Source organism: Lissotriton vulgaris, chromosome 2_1, assembly GCF_964263255.1.
Source record: "Lissotriton vulgaris chromosome 2_1, aLisVul1.2, whole genome shotgun sequence".
Lineage (NCBI taxonomy): Eukaryota > Metazoa > Chordata > Amphibia > Caudata > Salamandridae > Lissotriton > Lissotriton vulgaris.
The window spans coordinates 838968622-838983715 of NC_141687.1; the positions used below are offsets into that span (position 1 = coordinate 838968622).

General features: G+C 45.2%; 1 protein-coding gene across 7 annotated transcripts in view; it reads right to left on the reverse strand.

Moving 5' to 3' along the window:
• USP40 (ubiquitin specific peptidase 40) overlaps positions 1-15094 on the reverse strand; it is a 703484-nt gene that overhangs the window by 330883 nt on the left and 357507 nt on the right. For all 7 annotated transcript variants that reach the window (XM_086956273.1, XM_086956270.1, XM_086956267.1 and 4 more), the window contains 2 exons: positions 14196-14284; positions 514-600 (listed from right to left, as the gene is read on the reverse strand). In XM_086956273.1, the coding sequence (XP_086812399.1) occupies positions 514-600; positions 14196-14284 (176 nt within the window). The remainder of the gene's footprint in view (positions 1-513; positions 601-14195; positions 14285-15094) is intronic.

Sequence of the window (15094 nt, forward strand, 5' to 3'; positions counted from 1 at the left end):
ACCCCTGATCTGTCCTACGGAAATTGTATGGAGGGTCTTTCCTTCACCATCTTTAAGTTAATGTAGCATCAGATGACCCAGAGTAATGGGATGGATAATTACAGTCAGCGGAAAAAAAGAAAAGGGGGCGTGTTACACTTTCATTTCACTTAATTAATGAAAGAATACCTATTGTGTTCCTTTTAGGACAGGATGAAAAAAGATTGACAGTGAAACAGAACAGGCATATGGGCCATTTCACCTAGAACAATTCACTATATTGCACAGAAAATTAGGTCTTGTTACACTTAGGACTTCATGACTCAGGGACAGATAAGAATTTAGTTCATGGGGCCTAACTGCAAAGGAATACAGAGCCTTTTATCCTTGATGGATCTAGGGACTGGCATAGTTCTTCAGATCCTCTGGCCTCTAGAAATAGATGGCTCAGAAGGCTGGCAAGGTCAAGACATACACTAAATCAAAGTCTTGACCTTTTACAAATGTACAGCTCCAAAGGCTATAAGTTTTTACCTCCTTCACAGATATTGTCTCTTCCACCAGGATCTCAAGTTCAGGACCCTCCTGCACATCACTTCCCATGACAAAATACAGGAAGAGCTACAAAAATAAACAAAAACGTTTACCACTGCAATCTGCTAAATCATATATCAATGAAACACATGGCTGTTCACAAAGTACAGAAACAGAGCAACAGAATAAGTGGATCATCATTTTATCATGTTTAATTTTCAGGTAAAGGGCAACCAAGAGAATTAAATAAAAAAGTAAAAAATATTCAACAGAGAGGTAATGAAGAAGTAGGCACTGCATCATGACAAGAATAGAGGCCTAATAAGGTCTTGCGACGTTTAGCTGTGCAACTCTGATCTACATAGGAGTGGCCTTACCTGCCACGTGTTGGGTGAAAAGCCTAGGTTGAACTAGACACACAAACTACAGACGTAAGATTGTAAATGCCAGACTTTTGCTGATCCAACAGATTGTTTTTTAAAACGGGTTCCCTCCAAAACAGACAAAGAACATTACAAACAGTATTACTTGAGTCACACATCACAGGAAATCACTGTGCATCGTGCAAGAGAGGGGTTAACTGCTTGATGAGAGAACACTGTTTAATCATCCTAAATCCTGCTTTCTATACATGAACTGAACTTCCCACCTAGCCGCAAAGGAAGCTTTATATCAAAGGCTTTCTTGGAGCCAGCACAAAGCTACAGACATAACAGCCACCAGGAATGGGTGCAAACACTTAAATATCCTCATATAAAATTAAAATGGGTCAAAGAGAAGTGGTTACTTGAGCATGGATGGATCACACTAGCATATCATCAAGAGCAGAGGTCTTCAAACTTTTGTAGGTCGAGCCCCCCCAACTCAATTTTTTTAGCTGTTGGGCCCCCTCAACACCTGACAGAAATTTCTTGAATCTGGTACACTACATAATTGACTGCTGCATGCATATCCTGGGCCATATCCAGCAAATAATGTTCACCATAATAAGAGTGTTTAGTTAAGTGCAGGTTTGTGAGTGTGTGTGCTGAAATGACAGATTTTTACATAGCTCAAACCAATATTTTCCTAGATAAAATGTGCACAAATTGTTTTTACTAGGATGCTTTGTTTTACACATGACATTGATTGATAACACCACCAACATAAATGTGACGGGTGTGCCTGTTTTTCGCCACAGACGGTCAATCTGTGGATGGATTTTTGCTACTGCCATCCTCCGGTTGTGCTCCACATCCAGGGACAGATTTACAAGGAAGTGCCGCAGCGTAGCACCGCAAGCCTCTTGGCTGCGGCACTTCCGAAGCACTGAGATGCAACATATTTACAAGAATATGATGCATCTCTGTGCTTTCCCCTGCGCTGGCGCACACTACTGCAGCCATGCGCTAGCGTAGGCATCCTTGTACCATGGTGCAAGGATGCCTGCGTTGTGGGGAGATTGTTTTTGTGCAGGAAGGGGCACCTTCCTGCACATAAACAATCACTGCAGGCATTTCCCTCTTTCAATGTATGCTGTAGAATGCAGCACACATTGAAAGAGGGAAAAACAAGGAAAAATGAAAACATTTCTCCTCGTTGCACCTCGCTAAGCCACCTCTAGGGTGGCGTAGCATTCAGACGCATTTCCAGATTTACGATTCTTCGTAGATTTGGAGATGTGTCTTGTTCCATGGGTGTTGCGTGGGAACACCCACAGCAATACCCATGGAACAACCCTTCAAAACAAAGTGCTCTGTGTGAAAGGGCCGTGTTTACAAGGAGAGGAAAAGTCACGCTGGGTGGCTTTTCCCGTCCTTGTAGATATGGAGGAGCCCCCTACGCCACCAGTACGTCACGAAAAGTGACGTACTGGTGGCGCAGGGTGCTTGTAAATCTGCCCCCTAGCCTTTAATACCACAAGTGCAGAGAACCCAATCTCACATAAATAAGACAAGCTGAAATGCAAGAGAGTTTTGAGAGCAGTTTCTCTCAAAGCTGAAAAATCTGCAGACATTTTCAGCCAAAAGAGGGACTGTTACGGAGACAGTGTCCCCTCCCACATTCCCTCCTTCTTCATGAATTCCCTCACTTCCACTCACCAACGATGCACCTCATCTCTCTTTATTTTGTTATAGCGCTACTCATTGTTTACTCACACTTAGTTCTGTGATCTGCATGGTACACATCATATGGAGCAGGCACTTTAACCCTCTGCGCTGTGTGGGTGGCAGGAGTGCTCATGTGAGGGCACAGTGAGCCATGCAACAGTTTGCGAGTAGGGTAAGAGGAGTGACTGCAGGGTGAGCGAGGTGACCGTTTGAATTTGGGTGCAGATATACGTGCAGAGTGGGACGAATGAATGTATGGTTAGTGATGAGCTCATTTGAGTGAGATTGCAGATTGAGCAGTGAGGGGGACAGGTGAGTGAAGTGTCACTTGAGAGCAGCTTGAGTAGTGTGCTCGTGTGATTGCAGGGTGAGGTACAGGGTGGACAGTGCAAGTGCATTGCAAGTGCAGAGCAGGTGATCACTGTGAGTGCAGGGTAAGTGGGTGAAGGGTGTAAATGCATGGTGATCAGTGTGAGTGCCAAAAGAGGGACTGTAAGGGAGACATTACCTCCTTCATGAATTCCCTCACTACCTAAGTGGGTGAATGGTGTAAATGCATGGTGATTAGTGTGAGTGCAGGGGGAGCGTGAAAGTGAAGGGCGAGAATGAGAAGCGAGTTTTCTGAATGCAAGGTGCATTCCCAGACACTTGAAGTAACTCAGAATGTTATTGACGACAGTGTAGGGTCTCAAATGTGTTAAGTGGGTGAATGGTGTAAATGCATGGTGATCAGTGTGAGTGCAGGGGGAGCGTGAAAGTGAAGGGCGAGAATGAGAAGCGAGTTTTCTGAATGCAAGGTGCATTCCCAGACACTTGAAGTAACTCAGAATGTTATTGACGACAGTGTAGGGTCTCAAATGTGTTAAACTATTGCTAAAATGGCAGTAACCAGGGATCAGGGTCGAGGAAATAAATAATGTGGTGATCCTGCAACAAACTTCCAGTCTTGTGATTAGGGTTACCAGCTCATTATTTTGATGGCCCAGGCGGTATAAAAATAAGCAGTCACCTAAAGCTGTATTGTCAGTACTTGTCCATGCATACTTTGAAGAGCAACTATAAATTGAAATACCTTTTACTTGTGTTCTAGTACTGCCTGAATAATCTATGGCTGATAATAAAAGGGAACATGCTTCTTTATTTATAGACAAGCAATTTGCAATCTGTTTAAAAGAACACATGGCTGGCTGGCATTTTGCGCGCCTGCCTGTGTAGTTTTAAATGAAACTTGGGGGCATATTTACAATAACTGGGGCATCCCTGCATATCAGCAGGGATAAGCCAGTTATTGTGCGCCACAGCTCCGTCACCATGGATACGCCGCATTTAAAATGCGGCGCACCATGGGGCACAAATGGCACAGATGCATCACGCATCTGTGCCGTAAAAGTGGCGTATTGCTTGAATTGCGCGACGCAGCTCCGGCAATGCTCTGGGGGGCCCTATGTGTAGAATGCTGCGTCAATCCTTACACCTGCTTCAAGCAGGCGCAGGGTTTTGACGCAGCATGGGCCCAAAAGTGACTGCGTGAAATCTTGTAGATTTCACTCAGCCACTTTTAGGAGGCGTTCCTGCGCCGGAACGCCCCCCCCCCCCCAGGAACGGCTACTTCTGGCGCAGGGCTTTACAACGTGAAGTGTCACGTTGTAAATACCCCGCACCATGGCGCATCTTTTGAGCCACTGCTAGTCACAAAAGTGACGCAACGGTGGCGTAAAAGAGGCGCAAGGGTTGTAAATCTGTCTTCTTTCTGGGAAGCGCTAACCCTCCCAGGAGGGGGTTAATTCATAGAGCTGAAATGCTTCAGCTGCAGTGAGTAATTTGCAAAAACAACAGGTGATGGACCGAATGTGGATCAATGTCACACACTCAACCCAGTCCAAAGATCTGGGCCCAAATCCATCGTTTTTTTGCACTCCACACCACCCCGGGTTAGACAATGGCGATATGCAAATCAGCTCTGACCCTGTGCCCCATGGGAACAGTCCAGTCCGAACTACAAAAGCCATGTCCTTCCCAGAACGGAATCAAGCATCCGCGGACCGGACCGGTTTCGAGGTAACACCTCTCATCAGCCCGGCTAGCTTGACTCCAGTGGTGTGGAGTGCCTGGGACCCACGTCTGGGCATCCCCAGCGCACTTAGGGCGGAATTTGCAAAAACAACAGGTGATGGACCGAATGTGGATCAATGTCACACACTCAACCCAGTCCAAAGATCTGGGCCCAAATCAATCGTTTTTTTGCACTCCACACCACCCCGGGTTAGACAATGGCGGTATGCAAATCAGCTCTGACCCTGGCCCCATGGGAACAGTCCAGTCCGAACTACAAAAGGAATGTCCTTCCAAGAACGGAATCAAGCATCCGAGGACCGGACCGGTTTCGAGGTAACACCTCTCATCAGCACGGCTAGCTTGACTCCAGTGGTGTGGAGTGCCTGGGACCCACGTCTGGGCATCCCCAGCGCACTTAGGGCGGAATTTGCAAAAACAACAGGTGATGGACCGAATGTGGATCAATGTCACACACTCAACCCAGTCCAAAGATCTGGGCCCAAATCCATCGTTGTTTTGCACTCCACACCACCCCGGGTTAGACAATGGCGATATGCAAATCAGCTCTGACCCTGTGCCCCATGGGAACAGTCCAGTCCGAACTACAAAAGCCATGTCCTTCCCAGAACGGAATCAAGCATCCGAGGACCGGACCGGTTTCGAGGTAACACCTCTCATCAGCCCGGCTAGCTTGACTCCAGTGGTGTGGAGTGCCTGGGACTCACGTCTGGGCATCCCCAGCGCACTTAGGGCGGAATTTGCAAAAACAACAGGTGATGGACCGAATGTGGATCAATGTCACACACTCAACCCAGTCCAAAGATCTGGGACCAAATCCATCGTTTTTTTGCACTCCACACCACCCCGGGTTAGACAATGGCGATATGCAAATCAGCTCTGACCCTGTGCCCCATGGGAACAGTCCAGTCCGAACTACAAAAGCCATGTCCTTCCCAGAACGGAATCAAGCATCCGAGGACCGGACCGGTTTCGAGGTAACACCTCTCATCAGCCCGGCTAGCTTGACTCCAGTGGTGGGGAGTGAGGGGCAGGATGTCTCCACTGCTTAAAGTGAGGGCGAACGAACAGACAGGCATTTCAGCTGCAGTGTGAGGCTAGGAGTCTCCTCCACTATAATTTCGAATGCAAAGGAAGTGGCTGTCTGTCCGTTCGGTTTCAGCAGAGGAGACTTGATGCCTCCTCACTGCAGCTGAAGCTGAATGAGTTAACCCCCTCCTGGGCTGGTGAACAGAATAAAAGCATGGGCACTTCGTGCCCCGTCGACTTCCCCTCCCTCCTCCCTCGACTTGCAGGGATCAAAGGTAAAATTAGAGTGGAGTGCGCGCCCCATCTGGGATGGTGTTGCGCCCCCCAGGGGGGCGCGCCCCACAGTTTGAAGAACTCTGATCTAGAGACACTGCAATGCTTTCAGACTAATACAAAATATGTCCCACTAATTGGGTTGTACAATGCGGTCTTTAACAAGCTGGTATAATGTTACCTGAACCAAGCTGGCATAATGTTGCCAGAATGAAACCTGCCCATGCTGCGCTACCCAGGCAGATACAATGTCGCCAGACCCAATGCAGCCCAAACCAAGCTGACAAAATGCTGCCAGAATCAAGCTGACACAATGCCATCCAAACCAGCTTAACAATACCAACCGAGTCAAGTGGGCACAATGTCGCCAGTGCCAATCTGGTACAATGCCACCCAAGCCAAATTGGCACAATGATGGCCAAACCATGCATGCGCAATATTGCCAGAACCAAGCTGGCAATATAGCCTGAACTAAACAGCTCGAAATGTCCCCAGCAAAGTTACTATATGAAGTTGCCAGAATTCTCTTAGATCAAGCTACTATAATGCCCTACGTATCCCCCACTCCAAGACATTATATACCCTAGGCCCAGCTGCATCAATCTCTGACCAAGCCACTATAATGTCCTCACACTAAGCCGCTACAATGCCCCCTCATGAAGCCACTACAGTGGCTCCAAAACAAGCAACTATGATGCAGTGTTCCCAAAACAAGCTACTATAGTGCCCTGGGACCATGTAACTGCAATGGCCTAAGGCCAGTATAATATCAGCATAACAACAAAAGACAGCCAGGATGTTATTTCAATAACAAAGTATGCTTCATATTGATGGATCTCTCAGCTGCCTTCGGCACAGTGGTCCATTCCACGCTCATTGTATTGTATTGTATTGTAAGGGGTGCTTATAGAGCGCACTGACACCATGGGTTTCCTGGCGCTGGTTGGACATAGAGAGGACAGAGGGACTAACCAGATTGAGGGAAAAGCCAAGTTTTTAAGGACTTACGAAAAAGTATCAGAGAATTAGAGGTTTTGAGAGAAAGAGGAAAAGAGTTCCAGAGCTTGGGGGCCAGGTGTGCGAATCTCCGGCCTCCGGATCTGCAGAGCTTGTAGGGGGGGACAGTCAAGAAGTGAAGATGAGAGGATCTCAGATTCCGGGATGGGCAGTAGGGTCTAATAAGAGATTTCACAAAGGCGGGACAGGGCCCGGTTAGCGATTTAAAAGTAAGGCAGCCGATCTTGAAGGCCGCCCTTGCGGTGACAGGGAGCCAGTGGAGTTTGGCAAGGAGGGGCCTGGCGGATTGCCACTTCGGGATCCCTAGGGCCAATCTCGCCGCTTGATTTTGAATCACTTGCAGTCTAGCCACCAATGTTTTGGGCAGACCGTGATAAATCGCATTAGAAAAATCTAAGCGGGAGAGGACGAGGGCCATTATGACCTGCAGGAGGGCATCAGGTGTGAAGAGGGATGCCACTTTCCTGATCCTGCGCAGCTGGTAAATACAGGACGAGACCACCGTCCCCACCTGTGGCCCAAGGGATAAACCGGAGTCAATTGTGACCCCTAGACTCTTCACCGAGGCCATAGGGGTGGGAGAAGGACCAAGTTCCGCCGGCCAGAATTGTGGCCCCCAGGAGGTGGCGCTCCTACCGGGAAGGAGGAGCTCCGTCTTACCGGGGTTCAATTTTAGCTGGTTGTGGCCCATCCACTGGAGAATGTGGGACATGACTGCCTGGAAGTTGGGAATAGCAGAAGGGGAGGTGAGAGGAAAGAGGAGTTGCAGGTCGTCCGCGTAATTAAACACGGTGACGTCCCACTGCCTCAAAGAAAGAAGAAGGGGCGAAGATAGAGATTGAAAAGAAGAGGGGATAAGGAAGAACCCTGGGGGACCCTGCAGGGCGAGTGCTCCCTAGGAGCCCTGAAAGTGCCCAGGCTGAGGGTCTGAGACCTGCCGGTCAGGAAGGATTTGACCCAGGCCAGCGCCAGGCCCTGGATGCCAGCCTGCTCGACACGGTGGAAAAGAATGTTATGATCCACCGTGTCGAAGGCGGCCGACAGATCTAATAATACCAAGGCCTGGGGGGTACCCTTGTCAACCCCGTCTCTCAAGGCATCCAGCACGGCCAAGATCACTGTCTCCGTAGAGTGGCCGGGTCTGAAGCCAGCCTGGTTGGTCTCGAGAAAGTTGGAGCTCTCGATAAACTGTGAGAGACAGGTAGTGACGTGGGCCATCGACGCAAGATGGGGGGATGGAGTGCCTGTAATGCCGAGAGATGTAATGCGAGTCCAGGTGTCGGGGGAGAGAGGGCTGGCAATGGCGTGTAGGCACTTAAGAGCAGAGGGAGAATAAGGAATGGAAATGGCAGCATCCCTAGCCCCTGGGCCCGTCCGGCCGCGGACGGGCGCAGACGGGCTGGACTTAGGCGCGACTTCGGCGCGCTGACGGCGTGCCCGCTGCGCTCCCTATATCGGTGCGCCATTTTATAGGTCTGAGGTGGTGAGGGGCCGAGCGCTGCACCGCTGACCTCCTCCCCCTCCTCACCTAAGATGGCAGCCAACAGCGCGTCCCGGCGGGAAGTAATCTCCTGTGGAAACGAGTACTGGCAAGAGGTTGGCAGAACAAATGCGGCGAGTGGAGCTGCCTCCAAGTGACCCCTGCACAACAAAAACAAGGTTAGGCAAATAAAGACATTTTAAAAAGTTTTAAAATCAGGCGCGAGTGTAGCGCGAGTCAGGCGAGTGGCCAGAGTCCCACTGGCCGGCTCTGAGTGTCCAAACAGTTGAGGGCCACAGCACAATGATTTTTATAAGTCTGAGGTGGTGAGGGGCCGAGCGCTGCACCGCTGACCTCCTCCCCCTCCTCACCTAAGATGGCGGCCAACAGCGCGTCCCGGCAGGAAGTAATCTCCCGTGGAAACGAGTACTGGCAAGAGGTTGGCAGAACAAATGCGGCGAGTGGAGCTGCCTCCAAGTGACCCCTGCACAACAAAAACAAGGTTAATAAGCACCTTGGAGTCTCAAATGGGATTAACCTGCAGTCTCCATCACTAGTTCTCCTCCTGCCCTTCGAACTGACACCAGTTTGCTCACATGGTTACCTCCAGGTCACAAAAGATCCCTATCACCTGTGGAAAACGCAGAGTTCCATAATGCTGTCTCCTGTCATCTTCAACATTTACATGGACCCACTTTGCACTCTATTTCCAGATAGAAGCATCAAGATTCACTAATATGACAAATAATAAACTATCTGAAAATCTCCTCTGCCTCAGATAATCCAACAACAAGGTACAGTACAAACCAGGCTCAATGTCATGAACCTTTATCTTCAAACTTGCACTGCATGTCAAGTCACTCGAGTTCTACCTGGACACCAAGCTCAACCTCAAGGAACATATTGACAAAAAACACAAAGACAGCCTGGTACCAGTATCTGTTAGAGTGACTTCAGAACTGCGTTTCAAACTCTTGCATCTGGATGGTGGTAATACCCTACACCATGGCATCACAGACTTAACACTGCCACCCCTTAGGCATGGTACACGCAGCAGCTCATCTCATCCAGGGCCTTTAGAAATATTATCACATCACCCCAATTCTGAAACATCTCCACTGGCTGCCCTTGCATGCCAGCACTATCTTCAAAACCTGGGGCATCATTTACAAAGTCATCATGACCGTGTCCCCCACGTATCATGAAGGCAAGTATAAAAAAGAAAAGGCAAGGCAGCAATGACTCAAGACTTGGAACAACATTCTGCTGTCCATCAGGAACACTCCAAAGCCAATCGTATTTAGGAAAGAGATAAAGACTCACCCACATCTTTAAAGAAAACTACATCAGAATGCACTAAATGTCCACAACCCAGCTTGCTCTCCTATTATTTGATGAGTTTATACTGGTGTTTGACTATGTACAGTGCGTTGCTGTATTTTGGTTAGGTTTACACTACAGAAGTACCATATACATACATACAAGTATATATAACACCCTATAAACAAACTAGTACACTTTTCTAATTAGGCCTCCCTCTCAGTTTTCCTTTTTTACAGATAAATACAGACAGAAAACTTTATTTTCGGGCCTCTATTTATTTTTAAATACAGAAAAATACAGAAAATAGGTCTTCTTTAGATATTTTTTCTACTGTCAGTCATGAGTGCCAGGTCAGTTGGTGTATAGATTGAGAGGTAGGGGATATTTAAAAAGACAAAATATTTCCTATTTAAGCTTAATTAATGCTGATCTACAGTTACTTATGCTATTCTACAAAGCAAAAGTTCTCAGATAAGGCTATTGCACTGAATACAGCTGAAGAAACCTCCTAGACGTTCAAAAGTGAGTATACATTTATCAGTTAAATAAATGTGGAAAAAATACCCATTGCAGCTTAATTTATACAGAGAATACAGAATAAAAATGGATAAATACAGAAAAAATGTGCTAAGAATAAATATGGATAAATACAGACGGAAATGTTGAAAAAATAAATACCATAAAACCGGGAGTCCTAATTATAATATATGGGATTCTGTAAACCTAGTATAAACGTCAGTCTCTAATTTCTTTATAATGGCAAGACAAGTGACGCACCCAGTCGCTGGATAAAAAGAAAAAACTTTATGACTCGACTATTATAAGTTATTACAGTCGAGTTCTGAAGGCACAATGCCTACTGCCAGTACCAGCAGCCGAGGTGAAATCCTGGTCAGGTCACCAAGCATAATTGAAGCAGCTGTTTACCAACAAAATCCGAAAGTTCCTTTTTTTTCTTTTGCTCTATTGTTCTAGCTTACGATGGTTAGCGGAGTGAGCATGTTTATTTTTTGCACTCCTTAGACAGTTAGAGAAAAACTAGAATATTTCTAAATGTTTCTACACATTCTGAGCTACTACTGCTTTTTTTTATTTTGAACTGGCTTGTATTGAACTGCTTCTAATATCTGTTTGCAAAAAATATCTAAAAGGCTTTTGTGAAATGTTTAATTTTGCACTAGTTGCAAGCATGTTTCTTTCACATGAAAGAGCTAGACACCGTGGATTGAACCATGGATTTAAATGGTTTGTGGGAAAGGTGATGTAGAGACCATGTATTATATGGGCTAAAGTACCCTCAAGGCTATTATTAGGAAACGCTGGGACATCATTCAGCAAGAGGCAGATTTTGCAGGATTATTTACCGATTTACCACTATTCGCTCACAATAGATCAAAGAACTTGAGGGAACTTTTGAAATCTCGTCAAATTGAAGACCAACCCAAGTATAAAGGCATGAGGAAATGTCATAACTGTGGGCAATGTGGAAATGTCATCACAGGTGATACGTTTGATCACCCAGGCACAGGTCAAAAATGTAAACTGCGGCACACCTCTGACTGGCTCCCGTCTCGACGACGGGGAATGATTCAGGCATGTGAATCTATGAAAGACACCCCTAATACTGGATAACACTGAGGAGGTGATTTATGACATTAAATGCCCATGCGGGCTAGTTTATGTGGGGAGAACTAGTCGTAAGGTTAAGACACGCATAGTGGAACATAAAAGTAGGATAAGGAACAAGAATCTAAATTCATCTTTGGCAGCACATTGGGTTAATACTTCACACACAATCCCCCAGTTGAGGTACACTATTCTTGAAAAAGTACATATAACCTCTGGAAGTGAGATAAACACAACGTTAGCACGAAGGGAGGCTCATTGGATTAAATGTCTAGGCACCATCATACCCCGGGGTCTCAATGATCATTATGAATTATTATGTTTTCTTTAAAAGGTTTTTTCAATTTATATACTGTTGTGGCACTCCTTTAAATAGATTTGTTAAATTGTACAGGATTTGCACTCATTATAGTTTCTCTGCCTTTCTTTGCTTAACTTTGTCTGCTGTACACTGTTCAGTTCCTTTACAATGAGGGATCTTTCCCATATGTCAGTAAATAGCACTATTTTTATGTGCCTGGGACAGGTGCTTTTCTTTTAGTTGTTTAGGATGTTTTCGTCTTTGCGAGGTGACTATTATATCCGTTGTTTTAGTCATACACACAGACTGCAAAAACACTTTGGACATTGTATGTCCCGTTATATTTATTTCTCCCTTTGACTCGGGAATGTTTGCGTAATACGTGGCACAATAATGCTTTAAGGCTGGATGAAGGCAATTTACTTCGGCCCCTTTAAATAAATGTGCAAAACGTGGGGGACGTAACTACGTCAACCACGGACAGTTACAATCTCACAAGGAGCTTTGTTTGGTGGCATTTCAATACGCAGCTTTGCTCAGCGGCGTCTAATCGGTGAGTCAACCGATATTTAAGGCAATATAATACAAATACGGGGCAGGCATAAAGTATTAAAAATTGCGTTTTGTCCGCTTGTTGCAGATTTTTTGAATCACGCATCTCCTTGTAGAGTACGGTGTTGCTCCAACCGGTAAGCCTGGCAAGCATTGGGGACGGTGGATGCCATATCGTAAATGTTAGGTAGCAGCAATATATTGAAGGTGTCTTATACACTACTCCTGGTTCTGTATTTGCAGAAATTGGGTCCGAGAGAGTTCTCTGGCTATTAAGACGTTTTAAATGCGACGGCAGGTAAGCGTTACGAGTCCTGCACATATTACAGCACAGTTGTTCACTTGTGGTAGCGGTGACCGGGAGCTGTTATTTAATTTCTCTTTTACTTATTAGCAGTATTGAGTCGCACTTCCACATTTACTTTTTTATTCACAGCGTTTTTCTCGCCTGTTGAACACTCTTATGTAGCAATACTGATTCTTTCACTATCTTTTTCTTGAGTGCAAATCCTACTGTAGAAGCATTAATTGAATGGTTTATCTTGTGTATTGACAACGACTGATTGGACACTTCTATTATTTTTGTTGTAGCTTCCTACGGAGGACTTCACGTCAATTAATATGTGAATTTTTACGTCTAATTTACCCCTGAGGAAGGGTTTTGTAAAAACCCGAAATGCATTGGGTTCTACTGTAATATTCTCAGTTGAAATTCATAACATGGTTCTTGTTTCATTTCTCATTTCTGAATATATGATGTTAAATATTTGAAATGTGATGTTATTTGAAGAGTGGTAATTGGATGAATACACCACTCCAACTCTCATGTTTTTGATTATGTTTTTTTAAATGTTTCAAAGAGATTGATTTAAAGTGGTATTTAAGAATTGGTTCAACAAAAGGGGAGACTTTTTAGTCTTCAGCTGTGCTTAACGAAGGAAGGGAGTTTTCTCTGGGCCTTCTTCCACTGTAATTTTCCCCAAGAAGGGTTTGGGGCTAATGCTGAAGCATGAACAGCACGCTAAACAGAGTAAAAAATGTAATACATTCACGAAGGTTTGATTATCACTTTAGATTCAGGTGTGCAGGCCAGTTCTTACAAAAAGTAAAGTACCAACAAGTCATACATGATAAGGATAGTGCACGTCACCTCTGAGTTACATAACCCTACAAATGAACTCTGTATTCGGTCTCAACTCTCTATATGGTTACGGGACTCCTCTGTGACTTCCAATATCCCTATAATGTACAGAAGGGGGTACTTTATCCATTATATATAGGCATAATAGTGAAAGGTTACTGATCCAAGCTACCAAAAACATTCCTGATCAAAAGAAGAAAGTTGTTCCAGACCAACAAATCCTATGACTAAAGAAGGAAAATACCCTATAATGAAGCAGTACATTACATCATACCAATAACAACAACCACAACAACAAAAGGCCAACACATATATGTTAAGTAGTCAATGGACAGCTACCAAATACTGGCTGCATGTTAGGTGATCACAATCATACAGAGGAAAAGAAAGTTGAAACTTTAAAGTGTCAGTTGACAGTAATGATGGCAATACTGGTTCTGTGCTCTTCCTCTTATTTAGCAGGCTCTGTTACTAAGATAGATACAAGGTCACTTATGGTGCATCCCACCACTGAGCGCACACAAGGGTATGCACTGAAACCTCAGTAATTATAATCTCACATGAGGAGATTCATATGAAACTACTAAAGGTATTCAGAAAGGCCTTTAAAAACCTTCCAATATCTTTCAGTGTTGAATACCTCTCACTGTTCTCCAGCTGAGGTTAGCCACCTAAGAGTTTTGAGTGATTTGTAAATAACGTAGCTGCTTGAGTAGAGGTTGCTGGCAATCAGTTGTGAAAGTATTGCCCAAAGTGCAGTGTTCTGATCCAGCTCACCTGGGTGGAGGATGGAGCTTGTCCCACACACAGTCCCAAGGAACTTCTCATTCTCACGTGAGCCTCCTCCACGGTTAAGGAGTCTCCCACTAGAAGGGAGAAACACAAGAATGTAAGAAATTTTCGACGGATAAGGGGACCGTATGATTTCCACAGGCATTGCATCTCTACGACTCCATGTGGTCAGGGGTGAGCCAAAGAATGCTTTTTATAGATAGTACAGTATATGTTCAGAATTTTGCACAGTAATCTGGCATAAAGCAAAATGATGACATCTAGCAGTGAGTGTCTCACACAACTGGAACATGAACCTGCACCTCGGATCGCTATGAATGGATGGCTCAGAGAACTGGAAAAGGATACAGAAAACGTTACCTCTATGGATGTGTGGCTCAGAGAACTGGAACAGTACGTGCTGATGTAATTGGCATAGGTATAGGTATACAGAGTCTAACACTTCTAGTACTAGATGCATCTTAGGATCACAGGGATATGAAGCCTTCTGTTGGTACAGCAGGATGCGTTGGAGTTCATCGATACTATTGAGCTTGTTTCAGTACCCTAACTTCTAATACAGGGCTAAGTGACATTTTAGCTCTAGAATGAACGAAACTGACCTCACATTATAAGACTAAAAGTATGGCAAATAAAAGGGACAAATAAATAAGGTAATTTGTGTGATATGTCTGGAGGAGATGCTCCAAAATCAAGACGACATTAACTCACTATCACTGCAGGGATATGGGGGATGCCCTCTGCAGATATTTAGAATCATTAATTGTTACAGTAACAAAAACGAAAACTGGTTTGCTCCTGCAATTTCCACACTCCGAACAAACCAATTAAGATACAATACTGCCACCCTAAAAATATTTAACTTATTATCTAGTTATACCAGA